At 38.4% G+C, this 26,195-nt stretch overlaps 1 protein-coding gene across 2 annotated transcripts in view; it reads right to left on the reverse strand.

Annotated features, from left to right (window-relative positions):
• The window catches only part of kansl1b (KAT8 regulatory NSL complex subunit 1b), an 82,844-nt gene that overhangs the window by 51,280 nt on the left and 5,369 nt on the right, over positions 1-26,195 (reverse strand). For both annotated transcript variants that reach the window (XM_077212146.1, XM_077212145.1), the window contains exon 2: positions 95-1,379. In XM_077212146.1, coding sequence (XP_077068261.1) covers positions 95-1,290 — 1,196 coding nt within the window. In that variant the 5' untranslated portion in view covers positions 1,291-1,379. The remainder of the gene's footprint in view (positions 1-94; positions 1,380-26,195) is intronic.

The raw sequence follows: 26,195 nt of genomic DNA on the forward strand, positions 1-26,195 counted from the left end.
AAATAGCATCACCCAGCCTGCATCAGCACTTATCCTACATCATTAAACCATCTAGATTTACATTGTCAGAGGAATAATGAAGGTCGGTACTCACAGAGGAATGTGGCGTTGCTCAATGTCGACCCGAGCCAATTCATCTTCCTCCACATCAGTTTCTCCTCCTGAGCTGCTTTCCGTGGCATCGGAATCGAAAGCACATTCGGCAGATTGCAGGTTGGTGGTACAACTCAAGGACAGTCGTTCTAATTCGGCTGGCATAGATCCACCCTTTAGGAAACGTCCCAGTCCGTCCCTCTCCTGAGGGGTGAGGGCGTCGTCAACATAACGGCCTCTTGGCCGTCTGGCATCCAGAGCACCCAGCGTGCTCTTGAGTAGTCCGCCCAACTGTTGCTGCACGTGGCGCTCCACCTGCTTGGCCTGCACCACCTGCAGCCGTTTGCGTAGTCGCCGTAGCCGTGCCTCGATCTCCCCTTGTCTGCTCTGGCTCTGCTGGGTACGGTCGCTTAGCTCCGCTCCAAGGTCACCTAAAGGGTCTTGCTGGGTAGCGAGCGAGACCGCCAACGGATCTTCACTGCTGCTTAGCGGGATACAGTCTGAGATTTTGTCCACTGTGAAAGGTGCAATGGAGGTTGGGGATGTTGCTGGAGGTTCTCCATTGCTGGGACAATTCTGGGACTCACCCATTGACAGCTGGTGCTGCTCTGCACTGTCTCGAAGAGGACCATTCGTTGTCAATCCCCTGGTAGCAATGACAATTTGAGTCGGATTTGACAAATCCTGCTCGACAGTATGTTGACCACCATTAAAGGTCACTGCATTGTCTCGTTCAGTTGGTTTAGTCACTTTCTTTGTCACGCCATTGACAGTGGTGCCTTGGATTGTGGGCGGCTCACATGGCCCACCTCCTCCACTGGCACTCATGATGGTCTTCAGCTGCTCTTCAGAGAGCTCTAAAGCCTGGTGCTTGCGTGGAATGAGGTTTGGCAGGATGCTGTGCGTCTTCAGTAGAACACCTTGCAGCTTGAGAGACTCTTTTGCTGAGGACACAGAGGTCACATCTGAACAGTGATATGAGGTAACGAGGGGCTTGCAGGGGCCGGCCCCGCGAGAAGGGCGCTCCTCCGAGGCCTTGCGCTTGACTATGCCGTTACTGGACACAAGGATATGGTTGGTGGTACCACTTTCCTCCACGCCACTCGGGGAGAGGGTGGAGGAGGGCGGAGCCAGTTTGAAGCGTATACGGTGAGTTTCGGCCGGCGCGTCGGTTAAAGCGGGCGCCATTGCAGCCATGCAGCGCTGGGAGGGGGCGGGCGAGGGGGCCTCTCCCGGTGCCGAGGCCAGCTCCACACCACCCACCCACCACTGTTCCAGGGGGCAGCCTGAAAATAACACAAGACAAAGAAACATCACAAGTCAAATTTAGCGGTTTATCATTGACCGACTAAACAAGAAACAGACAAAAACAAACCGCAATTTATTTGCGGTTTATTTGTTCTATAATAGGACAAACTGGTCTTAAAAAAACATCTGTAGCCATTTGTAATTAGAGGCAACCATTGCATTTTAATCACAATCCAACAAATATGCTACACACATGTAGCATGAGCATGTGTTTTTGTTACATAAGAAACCTGCATAAAACAAAAACGGACTGAATGAGAATGCAAATTCACTCTCTCACAGCAGGTGTCGCTTATGGAAAAGAAGCATTTCTTCGGGTACCGCTATAAACAAAGCAGCGCTGCATTTATAAACAATACTTTATACAGATGTAAGAGTGAAAAAATGCCATCGAAACTATTCTGAAGACAGTCAGTTTCCTTCAAAGATATATTCATTTAAATCCCCACCCCAATTCAATATTTATATTTTTCTTCCTATATTTCGAGCATCGCAAACAGTGATCTTGCTGTTTTTGGTATTTTCTCGGCTGGGTGTCTACGCTCTCCTCTTTGCGCCCATCTTCAACGTGTCGCATCTCCGGCCTGTGTTATATTTCCACAAAAATGACATTTTGGGAAATCACTGCAATGAAGTTTGCGTGCAAGTCCAGTATAGAGATCAGCTAAAATGGTTGCAATTTCGAGCCTTGATATCAATGTAAATGGTATTGCCTCATCATATGTTTTGTTTTTTAAAAATATATTGATATATCATTCATACAAACTTGATATATAGCCCAGTTAATATGTGTGATAATATGATAAGCTACATTTTATCATTTGCATTTTAACAGACGTACTACCCAATTACGACTCATGATCCACCAGTTGAGGACCACGGCTTAACGGTAGACAGTATCAATGTAGGTCAAACCTTAAGAGGAAAAAACAAAGAGCCTGACACAAGGACAGAGACGGTTTCATATGGAGGCCAACTAAATAGATATGAGCATATTTCTACATGAAGTAACTGTGAAACTACAGCCTTCAGACAGAGACATCAGACAATATTTAGGCCTATTCTCATTCCCAAAACAATGACAACAGACCCTGACGTTCTGACTTTGAATGCAGGTTGAAGTTGACAGAACCAATAACTAAATCCGTAACATAAACCAATTCTTTCTGCACGGTCAAAACCCTTTAGGTGTTAACCATTCTTATTAAATCTAACAAGCTGATGTGCCATGCCTTAAGGGATTTGGTAAATATTTTGAGAGCAGAGACAATTAATTCGCAAAGAGACTTAGGTTCTTAAGACAAAAAAATGGAGTGGGGTGATTCACACTAAAGCAACATGGCTCAATGCTGAAATGTCACCTTGTCTTGTAAGATTACCATTCCAATAAATTAGGCTACATGGGGGGAAAAGGGGGCTAAACTGCCTCTATTCAAAATGTAAACGGCTACTTTGAATTTGAATAGATAATCAAAAAATGACATGCAGATTTTAAAACACTAGTTGGCATTTTCCATGCAGTAACAAGAAACTGATCACAAGAAGAAAAAAAAAAGGAAGCACAAGAACCATGAAAGATTAGGCTAAATGAATTATTCAGACTTGTAGTAAAATGGAGCAATCGATTCTTTGACGATAAACACTGACAGAATGATAACTTTTGACCAAACTATTCCTAAGCTGTTTGGTTAACGCAGGGCTCAACAATAAGGACTGCCCGATGGTCCGGGGCCAGTGTGAACGACGCTCTGGACAGTTGACGGAACTGTCACTTGCCCGACTTGTAGTGGTGTGCGATATATCGTCTATGATATTGTAATAGTTGATTTAACGATTTATGTCCCTCACTTTACAAGAACCAAACAAAAACACACCCATTGAGTCCACTATGTGATGTAGTATAATAGATTAGACTAGACAGATTTAAGGTAAGGGGCAAAATGCCCCTGTATATATTTCTATATTTATATCATTCAATATAGTTAACCAATATTACACGGAGAGTGACGTTTTTTCAACACAATCTCTTTTACTTTAATTTCCTATTATCACTGTAAAGCTGCTTTGAAACAGTCCATATTGTTAAAAGCGCTATATAAATGAAGGTGACTTGACAACATTCTTCAATTAATAATTTATTAGATGTATATTGGTTGATGCCTGCGCTGACCAACTGGCCCCAGTCTTCACGCAGATCTTCAACAGATCATTGGAGCAGTGTGAAGTTCCCTGCTGCTTCAAACGCTCCACTATCATTCCTGTCCCCAAAAAACCCCAAATCACTGGACTTAATGACTACAGACCTGTCGCTCTCACGTCTGTGGTCATGAAGTCGTTTGAAAGACTGGTGCTGGCCCACCTGAAGGACATCACTGGACCCCTGCTGGATCCCTTTCAGTTTGCTTACAGAGCAAACAGGTCTGTGGATGATGCAGTCAACATGGGACTGCATTATATCCTGCAACATCTCGACAGACCAGGGACTTATGCAAGGATCCTCTTTGTGGACTTCAGTTCGGCCTTCAATACCATCATGCCTGGTCTTCTCACAGCCAAACTGACCCAGCTCTCCATACCATCCTCGATCTGTCAGTGGATCACCAGCTTCCTGACGGACCGGCAGCAGCGAGTGAGAGTGGGGAAACACACATCCAAGACACTCACAATCAGCACCGGAGCCCCCCAAGGGTACGTTCTCTCCCCACTGCTCTTCTCCCTGTACACTAATGACTGCACTTCTAAAGACCCCACTGTCAAGCTCCTGAAATTTGCAGACAACACCACTGTCATCGGTCTCATCCAAAACGGTGACGAGTCTGCTTACAGACTGGAGGTTGAACAGCTGGCTGCCTGGTGCAGTTATAACAACCTTGAGCTGAACACGCTCAAAACAGTGGAGATGATCGTGGACTTCAGGAGGAACAGCCCAGCACTCCCCCCACTCACCATAATGAACAGCACTGTGGAAGCAGTGGAGTCATTCAGGTTCCTGGGCACTATCATCTCTCAGGACCTGAAGTGGGACAATCACATTGACTCCACTGTGAAAAAGGCCCAGCAGAGACTGTACTTCCTTCGCCAGCTGAGGAAGTTCAACCTGCCACAGGATCTGCTGATTCAGTTCTACTCAGCCGTCATTGAGTCTGTCTTGTGCGCTTCCATCACTGTCTGGTTTGGTTCAGCTACCAAATCAGACATCAGGAGACTACAACGGACAGTCCGGACTGCGGAGAGGATCATTGGTGCCCCCCAGCCAAACCTCCAGGACCTGTACTCTTCCAGAGTGAGGAAGAGAGCAGGTAAAATCATCACAGACTCCACTCACCCTGGACACCTCCTGTTTGAACTGTTACCGTCAAGACGGAGACTCAGATCACTGGCCACAAGAACATCTCGGCACAGGAACAGTTTCTTCCCACAGGCCATTTCCCTCCTGAACAGTTAACACTCCTCCCAAGGCATATGCCTGTAAGTGCAATACTCCCACTGTTTAGTGCAATATCCTACAACTCAGGTGTTTCTTATATGTAGATTTATTTATTTATAATATTCAAAACACTGTAAATAGGTTCATAATCTGTAAATCTGAAAATGTCTATTCTGACTAAACCCAACTGTGATAGTTTTATTCTCATATATTTATATTTTTATTTTTTATTCTTATAATTTGTAGTATTATGTTTCATGTTGTATTTGTATATGTCCACTGGAAGCCTCAATACCAAAACAAATTCCTTGTGTGTGCAAGCACACTTGGCAATAAAGCTCTTTCTGATTCTGATGTATGCCATATTGTTATTTTAGAGACATCGACTTTACATTTTCATACTAAACATGACAAAGAACAAAACGAACTATGATTGGTTGCGTTACATGTCAGTCAGTCCTTGGCTGATATTTTTTATTCTTAAATACATAAGTGAATGTGTTTTGTCATTTAAGAAACCTTTATAATGATCATGATTCATGTTAGTTGATCTGTAACGCACGATGGTCACCTCCATGTTAGTATGCAGCTATGCACCGGAGAGAATTATGAGGGATTAAGGCTACAACATCATCCACTTCTCCCATGTGAGAAGAATTGAAGAATAGAGTAAATTCTATAGTTACCCAGTACACAATGTGTATCTAAACACGTCATCAATTTATAATTGAAATGATTGTTATTGCCCTTTCCATAGACATCAGAGTGTATTTTACAAACTATAAATGTATTGTTTTGTTAGCCAAGTACTTGTGTATTTAAATTACTGAAACCTAAAATAAACCTTATGCGGTTGAAAACACTGAATAGTTGTGATATATGACAGCGTTCCATATAGGGATTGGCATTTTATTTTAATTTCTCATTTCAATCATTGATAGGTCTCAAAAAACAAGTACTCTAGTATTCGGGGGGCGGGGCATGTGCAGGGGGCTACAATCCTGTTCTCATTATAATGCTATGTGTATATATTGATGCTGCACATCTTGCTCTTAATTTTTATTTTATGATAGAAAGTGATTACAGTCATCATTGCACATTTTCGAAGCCATAACAAGAAACAAATTTAAATTAAAAAATGAGAAAAAAATAACACTGCTGCATTATAAATATCTATAATTTTTGCCTATCAAGCCTATCTAAAAAGGAATATGACCGTCTCAAATAACCCAATCATAGTCAATAATGTCGGACATTCCATTTGAGCTGAAACTGATGAGTGAATGAACATTCGGTAAACTGCTGCATTTTGCTAGCTCGTTATTAAACTCAACCAAACGTTTCTTATTTAAGATTAATCAGATAAAGACAACATAAAAGTAATCTTACAACTTAGACCTACATCTGCACAACAAGACACAAATGCGCACATGAACTTAACCGTGCTACTCTGTGCTTCAGAATTTCAGCGCGCTGAGAGCGTGCGTGTCCACAACATCAAAGAATTTACAACATTCTATATTACAATAGTTTTTTCATTATAATGTTAGGCTATAATAGATGGCGCTACACATCTTGCACTTAACTGCATTTCATGATCAAAGTGATTCGCTGCAGTGCGCATTTTCAAATCCAGTTTCACTTTATTTTGCCGGTCTGGAAGGCGTGCTGTCTAACTCTAACAAATCAGACCTCAGAAACCGCCTCAAATGCCGCAAAAAAAAGATCAATGTTTTTATTTTTTGGACGATCATCGTTTTCACATCGATTGTCGCTGTCACGTACGAGTACTCGTGCCCATCCCTAGTTCCATATTAGTACCGGGTTTCGATAGCCAACCCTAATGATTCCAAATATGACATTGATTTTATACAACGTGCAGTTTAATAAACAAGTTAATATTAAGTGACTTACATTTCAGACATAAAATCACCTGTTTCGCTCTATTCCGCAAATAGATAATAAATCCAAACAAAATAGAATCTAGATCTATTCCGAAAATAGATCCAAACACAGTCCACAGCACTGTTTTGCGTCACTGAGCAACAAACGACTGTATCTGAGTGAATATTTCAGCTATTTGAACAAATTAGCTGAATCAATGATTCAATGACTCACTCATTGGCTGCATCCAAACTGATAAATGTTCTGACAAATTTCAAGGGCAGAAGGCATCAAGGCACGTCCGAATGCAATGTTAGTTTTAGGGATGGGCATTTTTCAAAAAAAAAAATTGCATTCGAATATTCAGGATCATAAAAATCAAATTTATTTAAATGACGTTTAACGAAAAAGCTTTTTTTAAGTTTGTCTCACCATTTCCGAACAAGCTTACAATTAGGCAATATACACAACAAGCTTACAATATATGTTAAAGTTTTATTTTAGTTGAAAACATTAAACAGTACGTGTAAACAAAAAAATATAAAGAACAAAAGCATTTAATCTCAAGCAGCACGAACGGAAAAAAACGGCTAATAAAGCAGACAGCGCAGTTATCGTACAGAACGTACATATGCACTCGAGTCAGCATATGATTATCTTTTTTATATTGTTTAGCCTACCGTTTATTTTGAGAAAAACAATAACATCCACATGCTTCGAGTGAGAAAACGCGCTGCGCTGACAGATGTTTCAGAGACACAATGATAACAGTGTTCTAAGTGAAGTTTCTAATAGCACTTTGCGTTTTCTGTTTTTAAATTGTTCTCCTTCAAGGAAACTTAAAGGAAGTAGGCTCAAAAGTAGGGTAATTTGGCTATAAGATAAGTTATGATATATGATCACTCGCGTTACAGCTGCGCTTACCTGCAGTTGTGAATGCAGTGATGGACAGCTGTCTTCAGTCGACTGCGGTTTAGATTTCATGTGATTTCTCATTGATTGTGGTGGTATTATAACTCAGATTCATTAATTCATTTTATCAAAAATAGGCTAATTCCATTTTGTAAGATCATTATCAAGTAGGCAAATTCCAAACTTTGCGAGGCAGACGACAACATTATGTGATCAAATACAAACAACTTGTTAACATGCTCCACAGCGCCACCCAGTGCATTTAATTATAACTGAGTTAGTGCTTGGGATTTATCATGGATTCACTTGTAAAATTCAAATAGTGTTGTATTTTTCGAATAATAATTACAGATTGAATATTCGAAAATTTGAATATTCGTGCACACTCCTAGTTGGTTTCAATTCCTGTCTCCTAAGATACCTTCATTTGATCGTTTTTTTGAAAGCACCATTGATGTATCCTTTGCTGCCTTTGATATCCCACAATCCTGTGCTTTCCATTCTGACAGTTGAGTTAGAAAAATAAAGGTGGCGTTTGAGAGTTGCGGCTGGTCTTCAGTCTGTGTGTAAATGTACATTTTTGACCAACGTCTATCACTTTTGATGTCATTTCTAGCAAGACGTTACTATTGTAGTCATTAAATATTCACTTAATTTTCAACAAGTCACTGCCTACGTTTTCGGATGCAGCCACTAAGATAGAAAAATGCTTCGTTCCTGAATGAATCAACCTTTGAATCTCAATGACTCACTCATTAACTGTGACTTGCTGCCACCTCCTGGTGGTTTTAATTTCACATTTAAAGTGGGGCCTATCTTTTCATGTTTTTATTATTTAAAATAACAGTATTTAACATTTCGTATTTTCAACATTTAAAAAAATATATATTTATCTTTAACTTCACTGATTGACTTTAATAAAGGTTGATCTATAGTTATTTATATATTAGATTACAATTTCTGTACCTCAAATCTCCTTTTTAAACCTATATGATAAACCTGAAAAGCACAGTTTGTTTCATTTATATGTTCGATCTGTTGTATTTATTTGTGCTATTGCTCGTAATTTGATTATTTGTTCCTATTTTATTACTTACTGTTTAAACTAGTAGCCTTTGGAGTCATTACACCTTATTTATTATGGGTACATGTATCAAAAATAACAAAAACAAAACTAGGCTAATTTTATAGGCCCATTGTCTTTTCTTTTACTTGATTAATTTTTTGTTGACCGGGCCAGTAGAAAAAATCCTTAGCGTTGAGCCCTGTAATGTGTAAAGTAGAGAAACTTTACATGCCTGTATGTGAACCTGGCTATTGTGGAAGGATTATAATCCTGTGGAAAAAAATTAAAAGAACATCAGGTTTTACAATAATGAGGATGACAGAATACATTGAGTCCTAAATATTCCACTTCACTTAGGCCTTCAGTACAACACATTTCCTCACACAGCCTGGCTTGTGCATAATAGCTGGAAAACCACATAATAAAAACAATGTTTACCTCTAGAGTGTGAAGAGATGGATAAAGGCAGATTTAGGTTGGGGAACTGAACAATTGAAAAGGCAATTTCTAGCATTCCACTTCAATAATGAGACTTCTCAAATAATACTGTTATTATTGACAGCACAGGTAAGGTGTACACTTAAAGCGTATGGGAAAAGTAAAGGAAATGAAAGCAAACCCCTTCAGCAATGACAGCAGTCATGTTTTATGCCAAAATATTATGAACACATCTAATATCGGTGCTTTTCTAGCAGAGCGATGAGTGATTAGGAGACACACTTAAGTTTTCAATCATCATTTTACAACACGTTCAACTTAAGGCTTGGCGATATGGCCAAAAAAAATCTCTGTATTTTGTGGTTAAATGGCGATATACGATATATATCTCGGTACTTTCTACGTTTTTCTATTTGGTTAAAGAAAATCTGTATTTATTTAAAAAAATGTTATTTCACATCCTGCCCAATGATATCCAACAAACAATGTTGATATTGAAGGAAACAAAATACTGAATGTAATGCAGGCTATGCAATATATTATATGCAAAAAGGTGGTTAAAAATCACATTACATGCTAACATTGTAACATTACAATCTAAAAACAACAATAATGCTCCAGAAATAAAAGAAATAAAAGCACAAACTAATTATATTAGCCAACATTTGATTACCGGTACCCCATTATAATGGTCACTTTCATAAAAATATACTTCCTTGTAGGTTTAAAATTCCACATACGACATCTATTGTGTCCAGCAACAAATATTTTAGCAGTATATATATTTTAGTCAGGATTATTGCGCTACTATTCTATTGTGCTCCGTATGTATGGGAAACGCTGTAATATAGTTTAACCTATCCATCTTCACCATCACGCTTAGTAACACACACAGCTGTGCATCACCACAGTGCAACAGTGAAAAGGACTCTCTCAAACAGTGTCGCGCCACGTTCTGAACATTGTTAAAGTGACATACACTGGTATTGCGGTATATTCAAAATTCATATCATCACAAAAATAAACACTGGTATTCGGTATGAACCGGTATACCGCCCAGCACTACTACTAGTCCAAACAAACCTGACCTTATTTACATTTTTCTTAAGAGCAGTGTCCCATAAAAACAATGGAACATTGAACCACCAAGAGCAGATATCCTACAAAAAAACGTGGTTCAACAGTTTATTAAAATAGTATATGCCGACAAATAACTAGGCTATAATGCAATATGGTGGATATTAGGGCTGTCACCGATTATTTTTGCAGTTGAGTAATCAGTTGATTATTTTGACGATTAATTTTGTGGTAATAAAAATAGGCCTAATCAAAGACCTAAGTCTCTAAAATGACTTAAAAATACAATAACAATTAGGGACGGAAATAAAGTTATTAATCGGCCATTTCAAATAAGCTTTTCTGTTCAGAACGATTTACGTTTGCTCTTACATTCCGCTTCTGGTTATGTTTCTGTCAAAATTTTGTTAGTTTACGATTTTGTTTTCATCCATTGAACCGGTTCGGAGCCTTGAGCTACATTTTAAACAATGTACAACAAAATTTATTTTATATATAAATATTTTATGTTGGGGCTGTAATCATTTCTTTTTTAAATGCGTTTTATATGTCATTCATATTTTATATTTCTACATTCTTTAACATTGGCCCAGAAGTTCTAAATAAAGGGAGAAAAATAATCCTATATGAATAAGTACATTTTTGATTAGGCTATATACTTTAAAATGTAAAAAAGAAATAGTCCTTTCCATGTGGTAAATATATAACACACACACACACACACACACACACACACACATACATACACATATATACATATATATTAATATATAAAACGCACACATACATACATTAAAAAAAATATAGTCCTATGTAACTATTAATTGATTGAATTTACAGAAAAGGTAGGTTACTATATCGTGATATATCGTTATCGGGAAATGAGATTTTGGTCATATCGCCCAGCCCTAATATGTACATAATATAAACAAATCAACTTATGTACATTATCTATAAAAATGCCGGCAGAGGGCGCCAACGGCCTGGTGATTGTTGTTGTTACACTTTACAACAGATCAAATCCTTGTTTAATATTGGCCATTTAAATTCAAATGTGTACTTACTCTTAAATGCTACAGCCACTAACTTCGTGAACAAGAATATGTGGACATCAAACCATGCACACAGTGAGGGGTTAAACTTATTTTGAAATCACAATGAACTTTTAGCATTTTTAAAAATGTGTGTTGGCACATATGTTTATAAATGATTTGCCCTACAAATCTAATGAAATGGTGCACATTGCATTCCCACATGAACGTTATACGCAACCCAAACTCTCAGCATATGCAGAGATGGAGTTTGAGACGCGCTCCACGCACGTAAATGAAAACAGTTTTTGTGGAACAGCAGTTATCGTGAAAGGAGCTGGGGCCTATATCATGAAGCCGGTTTAGGTGGCTAGACAGGCAAGTTTCAGTTTAGTTTGCGGCAATTAATTGTTATACCCTTAAATCGATCACACGTACAATTTAAGTTTATCAATTATTATTATGCACCGTTTAAATAAATAAATATATAAAGTTAATATAATACGCTTTAGAATCAATAGATAGATAAAGCTAGAAAATGACTAGGCTACACGAGCTTAAATGTTCAATTTTCTCAATATGTTTATCAACTGAATAAACTAACTTCACAACTTTTGCTTGCACTGATATAGCAAGACCTTTTCTTTCAGTTGTCCTCTTAGACAGCTATTTTCTTCTTGCAGTGTAAATTTGTAATATTTTTCATTATCTCGTAATATTCTGCAGAAGAGAGAAGTGAATCGCGCTGCTTCTCTCACAAGAAATGAATCGGTTTCACTCCTTCTCAGCATGTGATTGGCTGTTCGCTACTGACATCACACCTAAACTCAGGAATAAAACCTGTGTTGACAGAGAAAGTTGATAATCACCATCATGGACCAACAAAGCCTGGTTGAATTGGTTTGGTTGTGTCAACTCAAAACTAATCCTGTAACCCTGAGTTCAACTACCATCATGGTACAGGCCCCTGCTCTGAGACGCATGTAAAGTACAAGCATGTAAATATTTAAAATGCATATATTTATTTAACTGAATCACAGCCTTTGTGAATTTACAATAAACACTATGTTTTAGTACGGTTCATGGATTCTCTTCCATGGAATCCGCCACTTCTGGTATTTTGCTGGTTACTTGACATGGGTAAATTGCAATCAAGGATTTTTTTTTAAATCGAGAACACAAATTTAATTAAGGAATCATGACAGCCCTAGTGGATATAGCTAATGCAAAAATAAGCAGCAATTTAGTGACAAATGAGATGTACACAAACTTGCTGACTTCAAAAAGGAAAATATGTGCAGTAAGGATTGACAAGGCTGTCGGTCAATTCTGGAACTGATACAAAACTGAATGACTTCTGTTAACCAGACAATCAGTACTATGTTTAGATGCACAATATGCTAAGGCATAAAAAAATGTTTTGTTTGGATCCGGTTTCTGAGCGACCCTGTCAATTTATGTGCGACCCAAATTTATTTTATGAGCTCGGGGAAGAAATAATACAAATTAAATAAATACACAAATAAAAAACTGAGGCGGACTATAATTTGTTTTTGTTCAGCACCGTATTTGTATAGCCTGTTGTCCTCCAGAAATGCTAACAAACGAGGCAGCCACGGGCGTTCACACATCGTTGTCACAGGGCTCTACAGTGCGACCATTTTGCTCGCATATGCCCCTAAAAATCGATACGTGCGAACCGGAAAAATGATTTACGAGCACAAGGTGCGAGTAACTACAACATACCATAATCGTAAACGAGACGATAACTAAATAAAAACTAGTTTTGAATGACAAAAACTATGACGAAAATCGATTGACATTTTCGTCAACGAATAAAAACTAGACAGAAATGTTAGATAGTGACGATTTGGGAAGCGATCCAGTCTGAACTGATGTCCTGCATTTGTGGTAGATGTGCATTTTTGTACTGTAACTGATCTACCCAGCGAAACGCTGCATGTCTCATAAAACGTAAAAAAATATAAACGTCTGGGAGAATGAGTAGAGCAGACATATAGATCTGAATAAGAGTGACGACGCAAAAAAGAGCTCTATTTGGTTCGGTTTTCTGTGCGCACACACCCGACCCGAAGTGTGCAGCTATGCACAGACACATACAGTGCACGAGTACTGAATTGAGCTCTCTTTCGTGTCTGTTTTGGAGAGTTTTCACGTAAACTATGTTGGTTATGTCTTGACAGTTTTGAGTGTATCGTGCTTGTGCATCAGTGCAATTGGACCCGCATGTCATTGGACATGATCCGATTTCTTAAAGTGACAGTGGGTAATAAACCTAATGCGGTCTGTGTCCTTAATATTGATCAAGCAACAAAAGAAAAGAGAAAAGCATTCATTGCGCGTTAATAGCTTTAATAAGGATTCAATATATTTAATTCATACAAATAAATGTCTGCTGCTTGAAAGAATAAAGAATGATGTATGCAAGTAGTTATAAAGAATGCATATATCATTCATTGAAAAGAAGGCTATTCTACTTTAGGAAAAGTGGTTTTATTTAATTTTAAGATATTTTTTAAGTCACAGTAGTTAAATCTGTATCTGTATTGCATGTTCAAATTTAAAATCATTCATATTAACAGGTTAATAGATGTTTTCTCCGGGAGTATATGGGTTTAGAAATTTTAGAGAAATTCTAAATTAATGCATTACAATTGAACTAAACCCATTATATTTTATTCATCTGAATTGTTTTAGTTTTAGTCGACAAAATGCAAAAAGATTTTAGTCGACTAAATCTACTACAGTAGATACTAATACTAGTAAATACTAACACACTCATTTAAACTAGTTTCTCCTCCATGTTGTGGAAAGCGCCTCTGCAGTGGAAAGATGCAGATGTCCAACGCACAGGTGTGCCAATGTGCTCCTAGCCTCCTGAGAGCAACACGTTCCCCTTGTTCTGTTTTACTAAAGTGATTGTAAAGTGTGATTTATACTTCTGCATCAAATCGACGGTTTCACACCATAGTTGAACACAAAGAGAAGGAGCACACACGTAGTGTATATGTATAATAAATAGTTTGTTAAACTCTGTTAAATTAAAAATTTTCACTGCGCTCCAAAATTTCTTTGTGTGCTCCAACATTTTTCAATTTAGGAGCACATGTCCTCCTTGGGAAAAACCTTAGCGTAGAACCCTGTGTCATGTAGATGCACTGCTGCGCTTGTGACAGGGCACATGAACTGAACGAGCAGAGATAGAGAGATAGCCCCGCGCGCGCACTCTCTCTGCGGAGCCAGGCGAAAGTATAGGCTTCACCATCTCAAAACCAACTGTACGTTCACACCGCAGCCGACTTGAGCGTCAAAGAAGCTCTGGCCGCTCTGTCAAGGACGCTTGTCAAAAAGCACGGGGAAGCTCGTTGACGCTTTGGACGCTCTGACGTAGCAGGGAGAAGAGAAGTGTCACAACATGAAATGTAATAAACAGAAAAAACAAGCAATACATTGAAGAAACCTTTTATAATGACAGCATTTTTATAACCGTTTTGGTCACATTTGGACGGGGAAAAAAAAATAATTAGCTATTATTATTATTATTTGCATTAGGCTATTATTTGCATTAGTGCAATTGGTCAAATCGTTGTCACCGCGAGCAAATGAATTGCATTCCCGCTTAAAACGAGCGTATCCCATGCCTCGTTCTTTTGTAACTGGTCCCTGTAAGCAAACAACGTCATATCATATATAATAGGAAACCCAGCAACAGCGATTATCAGCTTCTCCTCCATTTTCTCGGAACTAATGTTTTGGTAGGAACGAAAGTTCACATCGTATGTTTCTCCGGAATCAGCCAGAGTGAAGGACGTCTTTATTCTGATTGGTTTCTGGCGTTTTGCCGCTGCTTGCCGCTGAACCGCATCATAGCTCATTACCATAAAGTTGAGCTTCTTTCAACTTTCTTATTGACGCTCAAAACGCCCAAAACGTGACGCCGAGGGATTTGACGCTCCTTGCAGCTGAGAGAAGCCAGCTTCCATTGAAAATTAATGACTTCCGGCCGCTTTGGAAGCTCAAGTCGGCGGCGGTGTGAACGTACGGTAAGCGCTGTCTTGCTCTCTCTCCCTCGCACATATTAATCAAAATAAATCGACACGATGGAAAGGTCGGAAGACTAAAGTTTCATGTGGAGCATTCGGAGATTTCTTTTTTCCTGAATTACCGCTGGGTGGGAATTGTGCTAAAATACGTTGCCTTATCTTCCCTGAAAAGCGTTCCACACATTCAGCTGACCTATAAACCACACTTTAAATAAACGAAAAAAACTATCCAGTGATGAAATGTTTTCTGTGATGACACAAATCTTGTGGGATGTCCTAACCGCCGGGATAATCACAAAACGCGCACACGCCCGATAATGACACGTCCAATTCGCGAACTAATGACTCATTTGAACCAATTCGTTTTAATGAATGGTTAAAACAACTGATCTTTCCAACACTGAACTCTAGAGACGTCTGAATCGGTGTATAACTAATCGGTAACACTTCACAATAAGGCAACCCCGTTTGCCCCCGCGCACACATTTAAAATCACCGCGTGTGTGTAACATGCTGGGACACACAAGGTGGTAGAGTACATGTACAGGTAGGCTATGTTATGAAAAAATAGAGTAGCTTATCCATCGATACTGTAAATTGAAATTTAAAAAAAAAATAATAATTTCCTTCCTCTCCCTTGCTGTCACTGGAGAAAAAAAAAAAGTCCCTACCGACCCATGACCTCAACTGACAACCAACCGGAACCAAACTTTTTTTTCTTTATGACTAATGCTTTAATATGATACTTAATAAATATATGCACAGTGGGTTTCCATCATGCGGCAGTGTGATCAGAGCGGCTCGATCAGCTCAGTAAATTCTGCCCCATCTTTGCAAGCACTGAGAGTTTGAGTAAATGACATTTGCAAAGCAAAATACATCAAACTTTAGCCTACATGTTTTTACTCCAAACTTGTCGATAACGTCAGTCGAGTGTTTGAAATAACCTTTATTTTGGATCTGAAGTAGCTTCTTATACAGAATGAGGCAGAAAATGTATTTTGTAGTATTCTTCTATGCAGTAATTATCTAATGCTATGTCAATTAGCACTGCATTATAAATATACTTTATTCTAATGAATAGGGAAGTGACAATTAGGGCTGTGCTGGTAAACTTGACAATCGCACCAACACGGTGGCTGAGTACCGGTGGTGGTACGCCAAAACACATTTTTTGTATGTGAATGCTGTTTTACATGAATATTATGACACGAGAGAAGCACAAAGCTTTGTTTACAAAATAAATAATAGGTTAGCAATTAAATGTTAGGCTACATCGCAGCCATGTAAATATTTGGATTCATGATGAATGAGAGAGTTGTGCATAAGCCCATAAATTTAAGTTTTTTATTCTAGTATGTGATCTGGTCACCCGATTATCAGCGAAATTAACAATATTCCATTTAAAAGGCCTATACCACTGGACATGAAATCTCTTTTGAAGTTTCTTTTCCCAAATCTTCACTCACGTGAAGTTCTGTGCAGATGGGCGGGTTGGTTTTCTGTAGGTGTCGACCGATATGTGATTTTCAGGGCCGATGCAGATACCGATTATTACAGATCAAATAGACCGATAACCGATATTTTGAACCGATGTTTAGCCTGTCTGGTGTAAAAATGCAAGTTAAAGGGATACTTCAGCTCTGGGAAGATGAATGTGTATTTAATAATGATCATTTATATAGTAGAAATGTGAAATTATTTTAGAAATTGAAGCATTCTAGACTGAGAAAAGGCAGAAAATTTATTTTTTACTCATGTGGCTGAAAGACAACAACTCCCAGAAAGCACTTGCTTTGCTGGCCTTACGAGGCCCAGCCACTCCCTAACCACGCGTATCGGTTACAGGCGGCAGTATCCAAACATTTCTCTAGGCTAATCCATACTCTTGTAACAGTAAAGGTTTATAAAAAGAACCACAACCAATGTGAGTTACAACTTTTAATTAAAAAAATAATATTAACACTTTTACACTCAAAGCTCTTCCAGAGCTTCAACTGTTTCCTTATATTCACAGTATTGCCCGTCAGGAGCTGGATATCTCCGTCTGATATCCTGGACAACAAAGGTGGGCAAAACGAGACGATAGTCTTTACCAAGTCGCTCGCATTGCAGGACCCATTCCATAAAGTGACGATAGACTGTTAGGCAGTATTGTCTACAAAACAGTAAGCACAACGTTAGCAACGCGAACTATTTGCAGTATGCTATCATGTAAATATAACAACAATAGCTCAGCTGACTATGCGGGAAGAACATTGTGATAATGCCGGGTGTATTACTTTTTCGCATACCATTTACTTTCTTTGATTACCAGTTCTGTAGCCACCGGTTCTGTCTAACAAAGTATTAGATATGACTGACAGAGAGACGGAGAATGTGAGTGAGCGCTGTATGATCAGATTCAGGCGCTGCCGTTCTCTTCTCATTTACATTTATTCATTTAGCTGACGCTTTTATCCAAAGCGACTTACAATTGCTATGTATGTCAGAGGTCACACGCCTCTGGAGCAACTAGGGGTTAAGTGTCTTGCTCAGGGACACATTGGTGTCTCACAGTGGATTCGAACCTGGGTCTCTCACACCAAAGGCATGTGTCTTATCCACTGCGCCATCACCACCCCTCTGGTGCTGGTGTTCTCAGCGCCGCCCGTCAAAATAAAAGTCTGCAGCGCAGTCAAAATAAAAGTCCCACTTCCAACACATCGGCCAATCAGAAAAACGTATCGGCCGATTGGGGATATTTTAAAAAAGCCAAATATCGTGTGAACGTAGTAGAGCTGCAGTAGGTCGCGTTTGAAAAACAATTAAAATTTAATAGTAGACAAATGCTATTAAAAGAACGGAATGGAGTTATGCAGCAAGCTAACAGGCTTGAGTAAAGGACAGGAGAAATGATGCATTAGCGCACAAGCATTCGCTGAAAACCACTGACTACAGTGACTAAAAAAACAATCTTTTACTGCTGCTGTTATTAACTGCCTTTATATTCAGTGCTTCATTTTGTAAACACCGTTTTAATTTAACATTTCTGCGGTAGCACTATTTTAATCCATCACTTATGTTGCAAGCGAACTGATTGCGCAACCTGATGCTCGAGACAAAATAGATTTAGTGTGACTTTCCCGAAGTTAGTAAACACAGCTGTTTACACAGTAGCATTGTTTTCTCAGATCGGATAGCTATCTGGTACTCACTGCCATTTCGCGTGTGACTGTGTTGTCATGAAAGTGACGTCATCAGTAAACGCTCCCCGTGACGAAAGCAGACCAACTAAGGCATAAAAAAAAAAAAAGAGTTTGGTTCCGGTTGGTTGTCAGTTGAAGTCATGGGTCGGTAGGGACTTTTTTTTTTGTCCAGTGGCAGCAAGGGATAGGAAGGAAATTATTATTATTTTTTTTTTAATTTTTATTTACAGTAGCGATGGAAAAGCTACTCTATATTTTCATAACGTAGCCTACCTGTACATGTACTCTACCACCTTGTGTGTCCCAGCATGTTACAAACATACACACGCTGATTTTAAATGTGTGCGCGGAGGCAAACGGGACGTCAGACGGCACGTCAGATGTCTCGTGAGTTCAGTGTTGGAAAGATCAGTTGTTTTAACCATTCATTAAAACGAATTGGTTCAAATGAGTCATTAGTTCGCGAATTGGATGTGTAATTATCGGACGTGTGCGCGTTTTGTGATTATCCCGGCGGTTAGGACATCCCACAAGATTTGTGTCATCACAGAAAACATTTCATCACTGGATAGTTTTTTTCGTTTATTTAAAGTGTGGTTTATAGGTCAGCTGAATGTGTGGAACGCTTTTCAGGGAAGATAAGGCAACGTATTTTAGCACAATTCCCACCCAGCGGTAGACATGTGCCGGTATTCGGTAATGCGATAAATCGCGGTAATGAATATGCACGATATTGTTATCGCGGGGACTTCGAAATACCGTGAAAAATAATAGATCCGAATTTAGATTTTTAGAACGCGCATCAGCTTATTTTCCATCAACCGCTTAAAAAAACAATGCGTATATGCTGCGCAAAACACATGCGCACTTTGATGTAAACAATCCCCACATCACATGTAGAAGCACTGTGTGAATGCAGTGTGCACTCTAGTCTAATGTAAACAATCCTCACATGGAAAAGAAGCACGGCGGAAGGAGGAACGCTGCCGACTATTTATCCCCCGCATGGCTGCCAACTCTCACGCATTCAGCAGCTTGAGACTCACGCAATTGACACTTTCACACGGTCTCGCGCCACACATCCATTTTCTCACGCAGAGAAAAATCGCGGAACAAAGAGGACACTGACACCGACAGACTAGACAGAGCAGGTTACTTTTGATATGAAAAAAATATCAGCTCTCAGGTTTTATAACGAAATTCAGACAATAAATACTGTTTTGGTGCTTGTAAATGACGTGACAGATCGCGCGCCTCAGTTCAAGTAAACAGATCATCTGTTACTTTTTATTAAAGCTACAGTACAACCCACCGAAAGGTATACGTACTTTCGATCAATCAGTGTTTTTCAACCACGGAAAGAGGTCAATAACACTGCAGGAGAACAATTATGTCACAGAACGTTACATTTACCTCAGGAAAGCCATTTAATGTTAGTTGACTATAAGAAAATAGCTATAGAGAGGAGTATTTTGCTAAATATGTGCACTATATTACATATTTTAATATATGTTTACTTGTCATTATATAATTGTTATTATAATGAAAATTACGGCATATTACATTTTTATATTTATATTATTATTATATTTATATTGTATGCATTATATTTAATTTCTCTCTGTATGTTTACAGCATTATGTGAGATATATTTTTTCTTGAGAAAAAATTAAATGCAGGCTATTTACTGTAGCCTACCTAATATTTATCCAAATGAGTCAATATTGAATCAAGATTGAAATTAAATCCAAGAATTTAATTGAAATCATGAAAATTGTGTTAAGCAATAATACAAACAGTAGCCTCAGTAACTGTACCATGTAAACATTATAACATGTTGTCACTAAAAAATAAAATTAATGTTTTGACAATCACAATTACACATTGTGATGCAAGTTTTTTTTAGATACCCCCAATCCGTCTGTTTCTCTTGTGCAATTAAAATATCGTGATAATACCGCATACCGTGATAAAAGCTCAATCAATTAATCGCAGCATGAAAATTTGATACCGGCACATGCCTACCCAGCGGTAATTCAGGAAAAAAGAAATCTCCAAATGCTCCACATGAAACTTTAGTCTTCCGACATTTCCATCGTGTCGATTTATTTTGATTAATATGTGCGAGGGAGAGAGAGCAAGACCAATGCAGGAGGTAAGGAGTGTGAGATTTAGATGATAGAATATGATTAGATACATAGATAGAATATGATTCAAATGTAAATAGATAGATTGCTAGCCTTGGTCCATTAAAACCACTATTCATCAGCATGCATTGATTAATCCCATGGCATGTAGCAAAAAAAATAAATAAAGGTGCGACCAACTGAGAAAGTTGGTAGCACCAGTGCAACCAGTGGAAAAGTTAGTCTGGAGTCCTGTTCATGCTCCCTGTGACAAGCGCAGCAGTGCATCTACATGACAACAACGATGTGTGAACGCCCGTGGCTGCCTCGTTTGTTCGCATTGCTGGAGGACAACAGGCTATACAAATACTATGCTGTACAAAAACATAAATTATAGTTCGCCTCAAAGTTTTTTATTTGTGTATTTAATTTGTATTATTTCTTCCCCAAGCTCATAAAATAAATTTGGGTTGCACATAAATTGACAGGGTCGGTCAGAAACCGGAACCAAACAAATTTTTTTCTTATGCCTAATCAATAATGACATTCGTTGACAACGATTTTCATAATTGATTATTATCGATTTTATCGATTAGTTGTTGCAGCCCTAAAATATTGTCATGTTTTATTATCGCAAGATCATCACATGCCTACTGAAAATACCCAAGATGGCATAAAGAACACAGATAAACCATATATTGTCACGTTGTGTTTATTGTCTTTATGTTTAAGTTGTCAAAGCGTTTCTATCTTCTTTTTATTCAGTTACAGTTATAGAAAGATGTCTTTGTCTATATTAGGGATTGTCCATATTTAGGTTATATTACTTCTGAGAGGCATATTTGGACATTCTGTACGAGGGTGCCCTCTAGATTTCAGTATGAATGAAACTTACATTAGATGTGTTTATAGTAGAGATGCACGATTAATCGCAATATCGATGCAATCGCACTTAAACCGATTTGGCTTATCGCGATTTTGAAATCGCAAAGGCTGCAATAATTTTTTTATGCGCAGCTTGTCATTGGTGTACGGCTCTGTAAACGCTGCTCCATCTGAAAGCACTGTGAGTTTGAGTCACTTATAACGTGCATTCGAAAAAGCAACACGCATCAAACATCTTTCCAAACATAAGAAGCATTTATGAACCTCTTATCCAACAAAAGACTCCAAAAAGACAAAAGACTTCTTTTACTCCAAACTCACTTCATAACGACAGTTGAGCATCCTTCTGTGAGATGTGGCTTCTTACACTGAATAAGGCGGTTGTGTGTTTATTACTCATTTTTATTTAAAGCGCTTCAATCTTCTGTTTATTCAGATACAGCGATTTCGTGGAATGATGTGCGTTATGGTACTTCTGCGGCGGTGCATATTTTGATTGTCTGCGTGAGAGCACCCTCTGGCATTAAGATGGGGCAGCATTTACTACCGGTCAGCCACACTGCACTGACCAACTGTGCAGAAAATAATCGCAGATTTTGCCAAATCCCTTACGGTTTAATTGCGATTAATTGTGCAGCCCTAGGATGCACGTAATATCCGCATCCAGGGCTCCAGACTGCTTGTTCTTAAAAACGGAATAATTCCAAATTAACTGTTTTGACAGGAAAATACAACCAAGAACTTAATTTACACGTAGCGCGTCAATTCTTGCTTTCTCTCTCTCTTTTTGCTTGAAACAGAGGACTCTCAGCTAAATGACGGTTAGTCAGGCACCTTCACATTACAGTTTACAGTGCATCAAATACGCTGTGCATCCATTGAGATGAATTGTAAAAGTGCATTTTAAAGACGGAGAGCGAAACACAAGCATTATCGCATATGGGAGTGAAGGTCAAAAACATGCATTTCAATGACTTCTGAGTGGTGGAGAGAAAGTAGTAGTTCCCTGGGTCCTCTCAAACAATCCCAAAATTTGCATTTGGACACTTATTTACAGACCAAAGACAACTATTCTTAGACAGGTCGAGCATGTCATCGCTAGCTAGCAACTCTTATTTTCTCTGGGGATATTGAGCACAATGCAGTTAAGTAATTACTAGGGCTGCAACTAACGATTATTTTGATAATCGATTAATCGGACGATTATTTTTTCGATTAATCGGATAGAAATTAAATTAGATTTTTTTTTTATTATAACTAAATAAAACCGTAAATCAGGGTATTTATGTGTAAAAGTGTACTTTAAAAAGTGCAAAAGCCACACATTGAGTTTTACTAATATCAATATTTGCATTGTTTTTAATGATAATTGCTGATGGCAAGTTGACAAACATGATTATTGTTAAAAAAATGATATCCAACATATTATGTTTTAACACAATTTTTGTTAAAACAAATTTACACAGACATGTTGTTCAGATGTGAATATCTGAACTAAAAACAAACTAAAAACATCTAAAATATATAATTCATTTAATTTTTATTTAAAATTAATTATATATAAGGAATATAAGGATAAAGAATATAATATATATTATATATAATATATAAAAGAATAATATAAGGATAAATTGATTAAATAAATATAGAAAGACTGAAAACAATTGTGTGAACGTAGAGCCGCAGTAGATCGCGTTTGAAAAACAATTAAAACTTAGTAGACAAATGCTATATAAAAAGAGAACGGAATGGAGGTAACGTTACCCAGCAAGCTAACAGGCTTGAGTAAAGGACAGGAGAAATGATGCATTAGTGCACAAGCATTCGCTGAAAACCACTGAGTACAGTGACTAAAAAACAATATTTTACTGCTGCTGTTATTAACTGCCTTTATATTTAGTGCTTCGCTTTGTAAAGACCGTTTTAATTTAACCTATTTCTGCGGTAGCGCTATTTTAATCCATCACTTACGTTGCGAGCGAACTGATTGCGCAACCTGATGCTCGAGACAAAATACAGACATCCCAAGATCATGGAAGTCCCGGGAGTCTCCCGCATATTGTTTGCGGCTCCCTGATGCCCGTGAATTAGTTCAAACTCCCGAAATCTAGAGCGCGCAAGCAAGAGCGCGCATGCGAGACAGAAGAGACTGCTCCAAACCGTGTAGCGCGCGCGCTCGGCAGAGCGCCTGAGGGAGAGAGACCTTGCGTGTGTGTGCGTACCAGTAAACGCTCCCCGTGACGTAAGCAGACCAACTAATCGATAATGACATTCGTTGACAACGATTTTCATAATCGATTATAATCGATTTTATCGATTAGTTGTTGCAGCCCTAGTAATTACAATTACCTAAAGCCACAACAGCACTACCAACACAGATCTCAGAACAGTCATGTTTTTGTGTAACCTATGTCACACACAGTGCTGACTTATGCAGGGCTCCAGACTAACTTTTCCACTGGTTGCACTGGTGCTACAAACTTTCTCAGTTGGTCGCACCAGCATATGATTTGGTCGCACCTTTTTTATTTATTTTTTTGCTACATGCCATGGGATTAATCAATGCATGCTGATGAATAGTGGTTTTAATGGACGGCTAGCAAAGGCTTTCTGGGTTGCAGCAGAAATACCTGTAATATATTAATTATCATTGCCAAATTTCAGGATTTTCATGGATTTTGGACAGTAATTTTAATCTGTAATTTTAAGCATTTTACATTTCAATTATATACAATCTATCTATTTTTATTTGAATCATATTCAATCTATCTATCATCATCTTTCTATCTTTTAAAAATCATTAAACATTCAAATGTATGCATTACATTTTAAAATATTAGAGTATTATAATAAACTGATACAGATTTTTCGTTATCAAAGTTTATAGTTGTAACAAAAAGCAGAAATCTCACACTCCTTACCTTCTGAATTTTATTTTATAATAATTTCCTTTTCCTCTGTCGAGCGATCATGAGATATATAACCGCTGAAAAGACGTAGGAGGACTCTGTGTTTCGTGAGACCATTTTTATCATTTTTAAATGCCTTAATTCGTGAATTCGTAATTGGCGCGTTTCACCATCAGTGTGCAATGCGCTTGACGTCTACGTTCGTCAATAAATAAACTGCACGTGTCTTGCGGAAGAACATTGTAGACGGAACTTCTCTCCGTTAATGTCTATGGCGAGTCACGCAGGCACTGGGCTACTCCGCAGCCGAGACGACCCCGGGATAAAATAGTCCGAATATAAACACTTATTATAGGCGTACCGTAGTGATTCAGAATAAGTCAAAAACACGGTTTTGAAAATGGATTCATGATGTAGCCTACTCGTTCATTTTGAACATTAGTTACGGACTGCAGCAGCTGATACAACGGAGTTCTGTTGCTGAAGCGTCCACTCGCACAAATGCGACCACATAACATTTTAACTCGCACATTCTCAAAAAATGGTCGCATATGCGACCAATTTGGTCGCAGTCTGGAACCCTGTTATGAGAAAACACAAGGTTCTTACAAAATAGAAAACTGTAACAGTTTGTAGTTTTTTAGACAGCTACTCTTGCAGGACATCTATAAATACATTTTTAAAATCATTTTTAAAAATCCATCACAAAATTATTAAAATGTAGAAATCAGGGCTCGAGACTAACGGCGTCCTATCGTCCTGGGGACGATATAAAATGTGTTTAGGACGAACAGAAATATTCTCCAGGACGCCTACAGGACGAAAGACATTTTTGTATGTGTGTTCATTTATTACTTAGGGTAACTTACTTAGAAAATGCCAAAATTAACCGGCCAAGCGCTGACTACAACGGAGCGCGTCTTCTCATGCTGTTAACTTACTATAGATACTATCACTGGCCGGCTACTCACCCGGAGACTTGTTTCGCGGTACATCTATCACGTGGCTTATTTTCACTGACAAAAACGAGACGAAAACTAAATAAAAACTAGCTTTGAATGACAAAAAACATGACGAAAATCTATTGACATTTTCGTCAACGAATAAAAACTAAAAAAAATGTAAGATAGTGACGATTTGGGAAGTGATCCAGTCAGAACTGATGTCCTGCGTTTGTGGTAGATGCGCACATTTACTGTAACGTGCTGATCTACACAGCGGCACACAAGGGTTGACATGCGCTGCATGTCTCAATAAACGTTAAAAAATTTAAACGTCTGGGAGAATGAGTAGAGCAGATATATAGCCCAATTCTCTAAAAAAGAAAAAAATATATAGATTCTCAAAAAAAAAAGAGCTTCATTTGGTACGGTTTTCTGTGCGCACACAGCCGACCCGCAGCGTGCAGCCATACACATTGACACCTATATAGCGCGCGAGTACTGAATTGAGCTCTCTTTCGTGTCTGAATGGACAAATACACACAACATTATGTTGAAATTTCCGTTTTGGAGAGTATTCACGTAAACTATATTGGTTATGTCTTACACAGTTTTGAGTGTATCGTGCTTGTGCATCAGTGCGACTGGATCCGCATGTCATTGGACATGATCCGATGTCTTAAAGTGACAGTGGCTAATAAACCTAATGCGGTCGGTGTCCTTAATACTGATCAAGCAACAAAAGAAAAGAGAAAAGCATTCACTGCTCGTTAACAGCTTTAATAATGATTCATTATATTTAATTCATACAAATAAATATGTCTGCTGCTTGAAAGAATAAAGAAT

This window comes from Siphateles boraxobius, unplaced genomic scaffold (assembly GCF_051911475.1).
Source record: "Siphateles boraxobius isolate OS27281-9 unplaced genomic scaffold, OSU_SipBor_1 66, whole genome shotgun sequence".
Classification (NCBI taxonomy): domain Eukaryota; kingdom Metazoa; phylum Chordata; class Actinopteri; order Cypriniformes; family Leuciscidae; genus Siphateles; species Siphateles boraxobius.